General features: G+C 30.5%; 3 protein-coding genes across 4 annotated transcripts in view; 1 reads left to right on the forward strand and 2 right to left on the reverse strand.

Moving 5' to 3' along the window:
• Positions 1–1,901: 1,901 nt before the first annotated feature.
• On the reverse strand, positions 1,902–7,695 carry LOC108726125 (uncharacterized). The gene is made up of 4 exons (XM_018453511.1): positions 7,612–7,695; positions 4,542–4,811; positions 2,318–2,476; positions 1,902–1,970 (listed from the first exon to the last, which is right to left on the reverse strand). Exons 1-4 carry the CDS (start codon positions 7,693–7,695, stop codon positions 1,902–1,904), a joined length of 582 nt encoding a protein of 193 aa, XP_018309013.1.
• A 3,125-nt stretch (positions 7,696–10,820) lies between these two features.
• Positions 10,821–12,341, forward strand: Wdr92 (dynein axonemal assembly factor 10). 2 transcript variants are annotated; one of them, XM_018453522.1, is made up of 4 exons: positions 10,821–11,179; positions 11,284–11,784; positions 11,859–11,956; positions 12,042–12,341. In XM_018453522.1, exons 1-4 carry the CDS (start codon positions 10,913–10,915, stop codon positions 12,247–12,249), a joined length of 1,074 nt encoding a protein of 357 aa, XP_018309024.1. In that variant the 5' UTR covers positions 10,821–10,912; the 3' UTR covers positions 12,250–12,341. The 2 variants fall into 2 exon arrangements, with proteins under 2 accessions (XP_018309024.1, XP_018309025.1); XM_018453523.1 differs by having other exon boundaries at positions 11,353–11,784.
• A 1,604-nt stretch (positions 12,342–13,945) lies between these two features.
• Rpb8 (DNA-directed RNA polymerases I, II, and III subunit Rpb8) overlaps positions 13,946–14,269 on the reverse strand; it is a 62,773-nt gene continuing 62,449 nt past the window's right edge. Inside the window, exon 4 of the mRNA XM_018453551.1 lies at positions 13,946–14,169. Coding sequence (XP_018309053.1) covers positions 14,052–14,169 — 118 coding nt within the window. The 3' untranslated portion in view covers positions 13,946–14,051. The remainder of the gene's footprint in view (positions 14,170–14,269) is intronic.

Here is a 14,269-nt window from a genome sequence, read left to right on the forward strand (position 1 = left end):
CCTTGCCTTTGCATTTCTCACTAGATAGCAAGACAAAGACTGCTTAATTAATCATATGCATCGAACGCAATGCTGCCGTGTATTTACAAACACTTTCAGGCATTACACATGTTGCAATCTAATGGTAATTGTCTAGTAATAATTAAATCCATTTCAGTGAAGTATAATTAGCAGTGAAATGAAATTGCATGGTCTCTTATGAGACTGTCTACAATGTATCGTGATAAAGATAGTATAGATGAAATAAAGTAAATTCAGCTAAATAAAAGCACAGTATGTATCTAGAAAGATTTGATATAATTTATTTATTAGTACTTGTATTATTATCTAATGATTATAAATTTTATTTATTATCTCTCATGTTTTTATTTTTTAATATTTTCATTTTTAATATTGTTATTAATTTGAACTTTATATTTCATAATCGAATCTAAATTAAAAATTTTAATATAAAAGAATACGTATATATATATATGTATATAATATTATATATAATGCATACATATATATAATATACGATTATATTTTTCTAGCAATTATATACTTACATGATTACATATTTAGTTATATGTATATTATACATATAATACATATAAATATAAATACGTACCCTAACAGCAAAATGTTAGCAGTTTAGGGCCAAATTAGCAATAAACTCGATCAGATTTTGACTATAAAGTCATAGTCATCTGTGCCTGCATTTGGCTATGGATTTATCGACAAAGCTTGCTGACAGGCAAAGTCAGCAGATTGGTGATAGAAACTGAGCAGAGTCTGCTCGAATCAGGTTTTACTCATAGTGGAAGTAATATTACTTCCACCATGGTTCTTCTCTCAATCTACTCTCAATCTGCCGTTAGGATATGCAGGACTTTGCTCGGTTTCTGTTACCAATCTGCTGGCACAGCATGTCTAGCAGGCTTTGTCATATTTCTTATGGGGAGAAATCTTTGTCACATTGTGAGCAATTTGCACATCACAATGTCAGATAATACAAACTCTGTGTACAATTTGTTGCCTTTCTGCAATCAAAAATTGATAGCAGGCTCTACTCAAAATCTATCTCCGCTTGTTACACTTTTTGCTGCTATTAGTACATACAAATTAACAAATCAAACTCCTAACGATTTACTCTTATTATTATAAATACATTATTATGAATCTAGATATCAAACAGATCTTCATCTCACCTCTTCCCCTGCTAATTCGGGACGCAATAAAAGGGACTTTTGACGCGAAGCGACTTTTACCATATTGTAATGTTGGATAGTCTTTGCTTCGCGTGGAAAGCCGTATGCCCCGAAGCAGGGATGTTTCTGTTTTAAAATATATTTTAAAACAGAAAACTTCTGTTTCATAGTTTCATATAGTAGAAAGGAAACATTTTTCAAACTTTTTTGTTAATAACTTTTTAACGAACAGCGACCGCCACCTAAAACCTGTTGGAGGTCACTCAGGGTCATGACCTTGACAACATATGTTAAGGTCAAAGTCATTGGAGAATTATTTTAAATCACTATTTTCTGAACCGAAATACTATAATTTGCACATATGATTATTTTTACTATAAAACAATGATCAATTTTCTAAGAAAAATCAATATTATGTTTAAATTTAACGGACGATATCTTACAAACCAATTATTCAAAATAAATTTTTTTATACTCATTAGGACTGGAGTTTCAACTTTTAAATGAGACACAGCTTATATATTATGATTTTTTGTGCAAAGATGATCACGGTAATCTATGATTTTGATTTAGAAATGAAGTCAATGAACGCGATTTTACTTTTATTTTCAGAAATACCCTCTTTAAACTTATTAAATATACAATTATTACACAAACAAAATATTTGTACAATTTGAACAAACGTAGTCTCACCATATTGGCGCCAATTGGTTAATCCTCATCACTTTCTTCAAGTATAATTCGAAAAGTAGCCAGATAGGAAAAGGCAGTTGAGACATACTAAAATATTGCAAATATAATTTTCTAAATTTAAATTATTTAAATAATTATGTTGTTTAATAAGAAGGATTATATCAATTTTGTTATTTGTATATAAATAATAATAAACGGCATGTTAAAAAAATAAGTTTATTTATATATTTGTTACAAAAAATAGGAGATTTTACTTGCGAGGAACACCAATAAAAACATATTATATATAAATGTTTATAAATAATTTTTCATTTATATTACACATTTACAAAAAAAGTAAAAAAATGACAGTATCTTAAACATGTATATCTATTAAATAATACAAAAATATTTTTATAATTAACAAAAATACTATAATAAAATCGATGACTCACTGAGGCATAATAATTTAATGAAACAGTCGGTAGCATGCAAGGTACATTTACAGCTATAGGTTGTTGCGCACGTAATAAAGTGTGTAAAAAATTTTTTTGGAAATCAACTTTCCCGTCATACCATATCGAATCATATACAGCATGTGCAATATCAGTGCTCTAGAGAGAGAGAATACTCTTAGTTTATTAATTTCTAAATATATCAAACTGTTTTTTTATAAGGTAATTGGGGGGAAGACGCCACACTTAAGCCTTTATTCTTGAATAATTTCTTAATGTTATTGAATTAAATTATGAAAAAATATTACTACTATTCTAGAGACCTTTTTTTATTTACACAAATTTATAAATTTAACATTTAATATTCCATATTATAGGAAAAAATTGATATATCATACCTTGCAAAAGTGGCATCTTTCCCCTATATGTGTGGATAAGACACCTCTTATGGGAGAAGATGTTACAAACAATTAAATAATGCGATGCAATATAAACTTGCATATTTTACTTATTTACAGTCTATAATGAAGAGTTTAAGCTATAAAAACACATAAAGGTATGATAAAACATAAATTGAGGAAATATGAAAGAGAGTAATTTAGGAAGTAAGTTGGACATACTTTTATTCGTTTAAACAGCATTTCATTAACTCAAAATATTTCGATTATATAAAGCATCCAAAATTTTAATTCGTAAAATCATTTTAATGACGGTTTCAAGCAGGAAAAATTGTATTTTATATTTACTGTCATCTTATCCCCAAGTGTAAGAGGAATATTCAATTACAATTTTTACGCATATAAGAATATTACAAATTATAATTTATATTATCCACAGGGATCACTAATTGAAACCGTATATTATTTGCCCGGTTTTACAGCATTGAAATACAGACCTTAGCTATTAACATACCAAATATTACAAAGAGCATGTTTCATCTACCTTTTCGTATTTCGTATAATCTTTTCCAATCGACATTGGCATGAACATGTTCATCTAAGCCGATAACTGCGCAACTGTTTGCCACACGTTTTTGCACAGTCAGTATGGTCAACGCGCTTCTATTTTCTATAAAAAAAACTGTAAATAAAGTGCCGTCTTTCCCCTTATGGTATCTTCCCTCGAATTACCTTACATATAAAACTTACTGCACTTAACAAATGATCGGCTGGCCATGCACATAAATATACTTTTGCGAGAGACGAAACGAAGAAAATTAAAAATGTTGATTTTACTGACATTGGTTGTCGCTATTAAAAAAAAAGATTGCAACAGATGATAATAGATATATGACATGTTATGCTTTGTCGAACGATACTGAAATGTTCTTTAAATTAGTATATGCGAATTACAAAACATCTTTATAGATAAACTTGCATAAATAATGAAAAAATTGTATTATATAAAAGTATTATAACAGGATTTTACATAATTCTAATATACGAGTATAACAAAAACTGAAGAATTTAGTAGATATAATGCTTATATTCATTTTTTTACTAATATAAGTAATTATACTCACGCTAAGAAAAGTGCAACCAGTAAAAATAATAACTATCGTACTGACAGCTAACGACGCTAACATTACATATCGAATAGAAAGAGTAACTTTTCTTCCATACCTGAAATGATATATGTCTATAAAAATTTTGCAGTTAACGTTCATATAAAAAAATAATCACTTATGTTCTTTTTAAATTTTATTCAGTAATAAAAAGAAATATCTGTTTTAGCAGAATTAATTATATTTTAATTAATTTTTATATACAAAATAAAATTAATTATATTAAATCGCATATAAAAATTATTAATTATAATATTTTGGAGTAATAATAGATAGAGTGATGTGTGTACATACTATATATATTATTATATTAATTATATATAATATGTTTTTATATTAATATACATATCGTATATTAATTTTCCACTTGTACTTAAATTTAAGCTTTCTGTTGACAAAGTATTATAAATTATAATTTCAATGTTTCATTATATGTATAGAATAGAATTTTTTTATATTTTCAAAAAATTTTTTCAAGATAAAAGTTTTTACGATATTATTTTATATTTAACTCTAAATTTACCATAATAACTCTTGATGTTCTTCTATACATGCTCGCAACTCGGTAAATTTTGTGACGGCTCGAAATCTATTCGATAAGATATCACATCTCGCTGACACAAACCACAATAGAAGTGCGATAAAAATATTTGAGCATACCTGCGTATAACTTTGATATATGAGTAATATATGATGTAGATAAATGATAATCTTTAAAGGTTGAGAGTCCACAGAAAACGGATATTCTATATCGATGGGAAAAGGATGAGGTTCTACTATAGGACTGATGATGAGCAACAAGCCGGTAACGGTGAAGGCGCATATTGAGCCTATATAAATCGATTTACAACTGTTAATGTATCGATGAAAAATAGTTTTCTCCTCTGGTTTCGCTCGCTTGCAATAGTCTTCCAATTCGTAAATTACGTACTGCAATTGAATCATGACTGTGGTTAAACAGAAATGAGTAAATGTGCAGTTTAGATTACATCTCGTCAATTTTATTGCCCTTTAGATATGTTGTAGGGGATAATGTCATAACTAATTTTCTACAAAAATTAAGTAGGAGACGGCATTGCTTTAGAATAGTTTAGAAGATAAACAAATTAAGTTTTACAATAAATATAGGATTACAATTTTCCATACAAAGCGAAATCCACCTCACATCCTTCCTCCTGTGTTTACAGAGCAAAACGAAATCTATACGATCGTACTGTTTTACATGAGTTTTCGACTTTTCACCATGATGGAAGGGATAACATTTCAATTTATTGCATATGATAGATTTTAGAAACATTTCTATTAAAACATTTCATATGACATATTGCAGAATCCTTTTAGAATTGTTGCACATGAGACGCGAAAGGTTGAAATATTTCTAAAAACTTTCCGCAATAATCGGTGCTGCATGGGTTCACTTCAAATAAAATACTTATTTGATATTTCGTTATTTCATAATTAAACAAAACACTTCTATTTTCTATTTCCTATTTTTTTTTCTATTTCCTATTTTATTTTCTAAACAATATGAAATAGAAAATAGTAAAAGCAAAATAAAAGAAGCAGCGCACATTCCAAAGATATACAGGGTGTCCCGTACACTTCTCGTTAGTAATAGATTCCTGAGATTATTTCGAAACGAAAGTCCTAATACTAAAATATCGAAATGCTGTCAAAATTAACAAGTTACATGCGCGCAAGATTCATGTAACATATGTGTAAAAGTGTCATGTAACATGCTTATAAGATTCATGTAACATGGATGTAAGATTCATGCAATATTCTTGATTTACCTATAGATATCATATGAGATATATTCTTATACGATCTTATATGTTCCTATCCGAAATTCGTATGTGAAAATTTTTTTGGAAGATCTCACAAGAAGTTTTCTTATAAGAATTTGCAACAAGGTTACCCTTACATTTATATCTTATTTTATTCTTTTCAGTAATATAAATGTCAAAATGCGTGCGCAGAAAAGGATTGCCCCGATATTTTGCCTCTCGCACCGTTCTGCCAAACCAGCATATACTATAGAAAAATATATACTGGGTCTATCTTATATGTCTATGGTCGCAAGCAATTGAGTTATTAGGAGGTGCACTGTATGTCGATGCAGAGAATAAAATCTGAAAACGACAATTAACTTTCAATATTTCAAGGTGAGTTTTTCTTCATGAAATCACACTTTCGTAGAATTACTTGTAATTATTATATTGTGTTCTTAAAGTACATGTGTTTGTCTTGATTTACCATGAATTTCGTACAATAGTTGCTACTGGCTTTGGTTTTATTTTGATTGCTTTTCAGAAAGTCCTTGCCGGGCAAAGTGAATCGGGCAAAGTGAATCAATTTGCTGATCACCTATTCGTTTTGCTTGTCACTTACCTATCGTTTGCGCTATTATTTCTGCCTGTTACATTTTTCATCCTTTATTATTATAGATGGTCAGTAATTGTAAAAGAAAAGCTAATCAAGAGAAATCCATCCAGCTTGCCATTAGAGATCTATCTGATGCAAATCTGGAAATTCTGTGAAGAAAACAGCCAGAAAACATATAGCGAACTTAAAACATATATATATTAATCTTTTAATTAATTCATTAACTTGTTAATAGTGCATAAATGCACTGTACCTATCGATGTTCACTTTGCCTGTCTCACTATCCGCTTTACCCGAGTATCAGAATAAAGCGAATAGTTTTACCTATATCCATATCTTTTATTAATGTTTTAAAATTATTAAATGTTTAAAAGTTCTGTTTATTTTAAGCTTGTTCTGTATATTTTAAGCTTGTTCTGTATATTTTAAGCTTTAATAAAGTACAATCAGAATTAGCACATTGTTTCTTGTATCCAGTAGTTTTTTAAAAGCCCTTTTAACTTTAGGGTATCCACTTTTTCCGGGTTTCCCCTGTTTCATATAGGTTTTCAAACATAATCTTTATATTGTTCGTAATATACCTCTTAAACTAATGCCGTTCTCTACTTAAATTTTGTGAGAAATTACTCAGAACATTCTCTGCTAAAAGGTAATAATATCGATGAAAAATGTAATTTAAACTACAAATTTACATAGAATGTTCTTAATATAAACAAAAATACAATAGAATAATAAAGTAATGTTATTTTACAATTTGATTAAATTTCATATCAATCTGCTTATTTTAATATTTCAATTTATAAAAATAAATCAGTTGGTATTACATAATATTTAAATATATAAATTAATATTACATAGGTAATATTTAAATATAAATTTTAAACAAGAAAATAGTAAACAATATATTCTGTTAAATATTAAAATATTTTGTTTATATCAGAAATTACAATGATTTTAAATTAAAACTTAAAAAGTATTGATACATCTAAAAAGAATTAGAAGTATCGAATTTGTATTATCGCACTAGAAGCATCGATCGAGTGACCATGTCTATTTTTATAATATTAATATCTATTATATTTATTATCAATATCGATCATGTTTATTTTTTACTAATATCATATTTCTTATGTAAAAAAAATGAGAATCTAAAATATTTTAACTTATTAATAATTAATGTCCTTTTATTGGCGAAATTTGATTTTTCATCATTTTCTTTATTTTCATAATAATTTATTTGCTTGATTCTTTTAGTGAGCAAACACGTCACTACTAGTATTAATTATCTTATTATTATTATTATTTACTTTTATATTGACTATATAACTAAAATAACGCTTCTTACTTGGAGACGATCGTACTGAATTGAGAAGCAAATTATTTGCAAAGGAACTTCAGTAGTGGTACATAACTCGCAGCATAATTTCATTATCAAAAATAAATCTGACCGATTACTATAAATCGTATATAATATCGCAATCATCATAATCGTCCCGTGTAGAATAGAAAAGTAGCGAAATATTTTATTACGTATTTTTTCACATTTTGTGGCAGTTGGTGGTAATGGCCAGCAACAAGCAAACAATAAATCCGCTTTCAAAAACGCAATAAGTTTCTCCATAGTTATATCCACCATAACAATTGTTTGTCAAATATTGCTTTGTTATAGGTACACAGCGATTTGAACTATCAGGAGAAAATACTATTCACGTTAAAGACACGTATGTATTTAGTTTACTATCTATGTGTATTAACTGTTGGCATAAAATTTCTTCGACGATGTAATATAAGCAACCCCTCTGATACACATTTCCTACTTCATAGTTTTGCTTCGTTCCAAAGCCGTGCATAGGTTTGTGAATTATTCAAGTTAATAATGTATTGACGCTGAACCATAATAGTACAATTATGTTCTTACTTCCCTATATGAATACACATAATCTTAATTAGGGTGAATGCACCGTCTGTGGCCACCTTAAGCATTTATATAACTTTAAGAATTTTTTTTAAATAATACATAAAAAGGAGATACTATTTATTTAAATACATTATTCAATATCTTGGTTTTTAATATTCAAAAAAGTTTTAAGGAAAAAAGCGAATGTATAATGAAAAAGTTAAATAATTGCAAAATTCCATTTTACCTTTTTGGCCACCTATATACCTGCTATCATTACGAGGCTGACTACTAATTACTTGATGGCTACTAGTATTGTCTGCTATACTTGTGTCATACGTAATTATTGATAAATTATTCTACATACCGCGTTTCAGGGATTCTTATCATTTTTTACAAGATGATTGTGTCTTGAGTGTATTCCATAGAAAATCATTTTTTTATAATATGAAAGAGGAAACGTGAAGTTACTTGTCACATTATTAAACAAGAGAAATAATTGCGACGCGCATGTGTCGTGATTGCTGCACACTAGAGCCAACCAAAACTAGAAAAACCTAATAAACAGCGAAGGTGGCCAAAATAGGTACAGTGGCCACAAACGGTGCATTCACCCTACTATATGGATATAAGATAGTTTGAGGATTATAGAATAGTGCGGAAACATATTATATACATATGTATGTATAATACATACCATCAGTATATATGTATAATGTTGATATAAAAAAGATCGCTATCTTATCATATATATGCTTATTTAAAATATATATTTAATGCATTTTATATTAGTAAATACTTAATTGTTAAAAATTGTGAAAATTAACTGTAAGGTTGTGTTCTGCTTTTATATTTTATCGGCCCGAATTCATAGTCGTTTCTCAAATCTCAAGATTCGGTTTCAAATCGCAAATCTCAGATTCCAATCTCAAATCTCCAATCAAAATTTCAGTGCTAGTATCTAATCGTAAAATTGAATTCTTCGTGACTATTCGTGATTGAGAAATGTCAGAATAAAACGTGATGATTAGTGAGGTTACAAAATATAATCGGCTGAACATTTAGAAAATTAATTTTTTAAAGAAAGCGTGAAGTAAAGAATTAAAATATTTATAATATATTTATAATATTTATAATATACAATATATTTATAATAACACTAAAATTAAACTGAAATTTTTACTGAAACTTCTCTGAAATTTGGCTGAAAATGAATTTTTTTCAGCTAAAAATCACTGAAATTAAACTGAAATTTTTTTAAAATGCTGAAATTTTGTTGAAAAGTGTTTGAAAACGTGAAATAATTTCGATGAAATTTTTCCATCAGGGAAAGTTAAGTAATGATATTTTAGAGGTACAAATAAGCTACTCAGTTATAATTCTCTTAGTCAAAAATTCAATTTCAATTACTATGATATATGGTTGTAACCCAATGGGTGCATTCAGTACCACGACCGCTCACTGAGCGCTCAGTGAGCTCTTGTATCTATTGGTCTATATTTTTAGTTCTAACGGAATATGCCAATCAGATGCAAGAGCTCACTGAGCGCTCAGTGAGCGGTTGTAGTACTGAATGCACCCAATGTCTTAAAATGCTAATACGGCTCTCTGATTGGTTCATGCACTAGTTTAAGACCATCTCGAATCTTGAGCAACGTCTATAGATTCCGTCCTTAGAATTGCACTTAGACGCTTTATCGTGACGAATTTGTTATACGAAAATTGACACGAACGTGAGACTGAATGTATCGTAGGTGCGTGAGATATTGGTGTAATAGTATATAAAAACATGTCAATGGGCTGGAAAAACAGCGACATCTAGTGATTTTGTCGGAATTCGAGCTTTACTTAAAGCGGAGAGCACAGACTCTTGCATAACGCGTAACACATAATGCATAAGAAAATAAACCAATCAAAATCCTTCGTTTCCTTCTTTTCCATGAAATAAAGAACTATGATTGGTTGAATTTCTTATGCCTTAAGCTGGTTCTACATTAGTCGCATCGCAGCATCGCAAGCGTTGCGGTCCAATCAACATCAAGCCAGCTCGACTCTGATTGGATCATAACGCTTGCGACATTGCGATGCGACTAATGTAGAACCAGCTTTATGTGTTACGCGTTATGCGGTTATGCAAGAGTCTCCCCGCATTAAGATTCCCTTAACGGTCTTTAGTCGGTATTCATAGTCGGTTCTTATTTTAAGACCGTTTTAAGTAACGTCTTAAAACGTTAATGCGGGTCTCTGGGAATTGGTTCGTGACACCTCAAGGCTGAACTTAAGACGCTCTTGAATATAAGAACTGACTATGGATACCAGCCTTTAATATCTCGTCGGGCCTAAAGATTTAGTACAGATACGAACCACTTTCTCGGATATCTACTTTCGACGATACGATTTTATCGATAGTGTCAGAAAATGTATGTAGTCACGTAGTTCCCAAACTGAAAATGGAAGTACTGGCGGTAGTGTACTGGCGATTTCAACGGTAACAGGAAAAAGACGACATAGCCTTTCTCAGGTTTCTCTGTCATAGTTCTACTGAACGCACCCATTCATAAAATTAGTACTATGATTTGCACATAGAGGCGTTAATAGTGCATCTTCTTTAATATTCTTAACTGAAACAGCGATTTCTAGATGGCGTACGAGTTTGTTTATTATTTCTTGTGCAAATAGTCTAAATGCTGTCAAAGTCAAGACAAATTTTCCTGGCAGTATTAAAGTCGGAGAGAACATCTTCGCGAAGATGGATGAACTATCGAAGCCGCAAATAATTTGCCACATTGAGAAATCGGTTGATTATTCGCTGTTTGATGCAAAGTGGATACCATGCAGCGCAAAATTCGTGGTTATGGGCTCTCGTCCTCGTGGTACCGGTATTATACAGATTTATGAAGTGTCTAGTGGCGAATTAAAGCTTGTCAAAAATATAGAAAGATCTAATCAGATAAAGTGTGGAACATTTAAAGCGTCCAGTCTTCGTGATAGATACCTAGCTACTGGTGATTTCAAGGTTTCTCTTATTCTAACATATCCGTTATGTTCAGTGTTTACGTTAAGGAAGATTTTAATTGCGACATCCATTTGGTTCATAAATTATGAAGATTAATTTTACAGGGTAAATTAAATATTTATAATTTAGAAGATCCTTCAATACCCGTTTATTCGGCTGACGCTCACACACAGATTATAAATGCCATTGACGGAGTAGCAGGTGCTAGTATAGGATGTGGAGCACCAGAATTAGTAACTGGATCTAGAGATGGAAGTGTAAAAGTATGGGATCCTAGGCAAAAGAATCGACCAGTTGCTGTTATGGAACCTAAGGAAGGAGAAAGTCGACGGGACTGTTGGTCAGTTGGATTCGGCAATTCTTACAATTCTGAAGAAAGAGTAGTAGCAGCGGGGTATGATAATGGAGATGTTAAAATGTTCGACTTAAGAGCCATGTCACTGAGATGGGAAAGTAACTTGAAAAATGGAGTTTGCGGTCTTGAATTCGATAGAAAGGATATTCCCATGAATAAGCTAGTTGCTACTACGCTAGAATCCAAATTTTATCTTTTTGACTTGAAGACTCAACATCCTAAAAAAGGTTTTGCTTATCTTGTTGAAAAGGTATTATTTTGAATAAAAATTAATATTTATCTTTCTCTGCAAATATGTATTTACAATCAATTGCATGATTTTAGGCACATAAATCAACGGTATGGCTGGTTAAGCATTTGCCGCAAAATCGTGAATTATTTGCGACATGTGGCGGTGGGGGAACGATTTGTCTTTGGAAATAGTAAATATATATGTTCATATTTTTACAACTACATAATTACATTACTGTAAAAATGCTTGAAAATTCATTGTTTATCGTTTTACAGTAATTATCCAGAGAAAAGAAAAGTTACGGATGCTGACGGTATCGAGGAAGGAATAATGGGCAATATTAGTTTGCTGCAGAACTGTACGCTCTCGTCGCAACCTATTAGTTCTTTGGATTGGAGCCCGGACAAGCAAGGACTTGCTATTTGCACATCGTTTGATCAATGCTTACGTGTTATTATCACTACGAAACTGAATACGTATTGATTAAACAATGCAAAGAAAGTACATGTAAATAAGCTTATACCATTGGAAACAAAAAGTTGACATTTTCACTTTGTACGCTTAAGATAACTATTAAATAAAGAATTTTTTTTGTTTTATATGCAACTTTTTTTATGGTGAAATAGTCAAATAGTAGGAATAACTTTTTAAATTCGTTCGTTAAATGGCATCTCTATCTATCATGATTGAATTCAAGACATCGATTTTTCATTCCCCAACTGCAAGGTATATTGTGCAACGGCAAGCAGAGACGAGAGCGAATTATATGTCATTGGGCCAATCTATTTAGGATCGGACCCTTATTAAGCATCGGCCATTTTGCGCACGAACGTGAATGTTACGCAATATCGCGAGCGATGTCCGCCATTTGAAATGCGTTCGACCCACGCGCTGTCGCTTGCACCTCCATTCCAACGACAACGCGTGAGGGCACAGCATTGCAACCGCGCATGCAAGGTCAGGAATACCTCGGCTTTAATTATATAAATTAGACGTCGTGTCGCCAAGTCCATCTCTCGCTCGCTCGTCGCAATATATATTTATGCTGTTAGGTCCCGCGCCCTTTCGCGTCCAATACAAGTCTGAATGTACATCTTGTTCAATCATTTTGATTGCACAAATTAGGAGTACAAAGAAATTTAATTAAAATAATCACACAATAATTGTAATTTACAATCCATTTTTATTCAAAACATTTTCCTTTTCATTTTTTATAAAATTTCATTGTTTTCTTACAGACATTTTTTTCTATTCCTTATTGCAACATGATAGTACTAGTGTTGCAGATATTTTCAAGGGAAGATTTCGCACCTTTCATGTGTGTGCGCGCGCGCATGTGTGGGATATACATATATAACAAATTTCTTTATTTGCTCAGCACAGAATGTATCTATCGAAAGTTAAAAAAGATCGTATCAAAGGAATAGATCGCTATTCTGGGAGTGTATAAGTATCGGTTGGCTAATTACATAGCGGAATATACATATGTGTATTTACAGGGGCGTGTATATACGAACACGTGAACAAATAGAAAAGTATATGCAATACCTGGTTCCTATTTTTGTTTCTTGATGGCGCACTTGGTGATGCACTTTGCGACGATTTGGTCAACATCCAAGATTTGTATTGCTTTTCCTGTATAATCCCGACTGTATAATCAACGCGATTTAATCTTTAATGGAAAGATCAATTCTTAGAAACTTTAGTTTTTATTAAATATCAAGGCAATATTAGACGTCGTTAAATATTAGATGTCGATAAGTATTTTTATAAGATTTTTCATTAATTGTATTAATTTTTCGAATTTTTAAGAGAAATAATTTTTACTAAAAAATAGTAATTTAATTAATAACTTAAAAATAATCTTTCCATTTAAAAATTGTTCTACTAAACAAGTTATATTATTACTGCTCCACATTTAGTAAACGATGATAGTTGTAACAAGGATCGGTAAATAAAAAAGATTCCAACATGGAAAATATTTATATTTCTCTTAATTTTCTAATAGTAATTTTGGCAGTAGTAAACTTACTTAATATACATATAGTATAACTTATTGTTAGTTAGAACATAAAATCACTGTATATGAGCCAGAGTAAATCATTAAAATGAAAGAAAATTTGATATATAAATATAGTAAGTCTATATTATTGTAAAAAAAAAATAATAAATCAGCGCAACTGGTGTATTAATATTACATATTAGAAAATAAAATTCAAATTTCTTCACTAATAGGACATTGGTTGAAAGAATTTCTAAATGATAAAAAATTGACGATGAAAATATCAAAATGCAAGTTTCTTCATTAATAGGTACATGTGTTGATCTATCTCGAAGCCGTGCAGATTGTTCGCATCACCTTGTAACCTCATCAGCAGACCTCCAAAAGATACATAAGCTGATCTGAAAATAAAATGAAAAACTGGTCAATTCAAGTTTGCGTTATTCTATATAAATATCCGAAATGCCTATCACCTTCGGCACTTGATGCATACTATGATTG

This window comes from Mycetomoellerius zeteki, unplaced genomic scaffold (genome assembly GCF_001594055.1).
Source record: "Mycetomoellerius zeteki isolate Tzet28-1 unplaced genomic scaffold, Tzet1.0 scaffold39, whole genome shotgun sequence".
Taxonomy (NCBI): Eukaryota; Metazoa; Arthropoda; class Insecta; order Hymenoptera; family Formicidae; genus Mycetomoellerius; species Mycetomoellerius zeteki.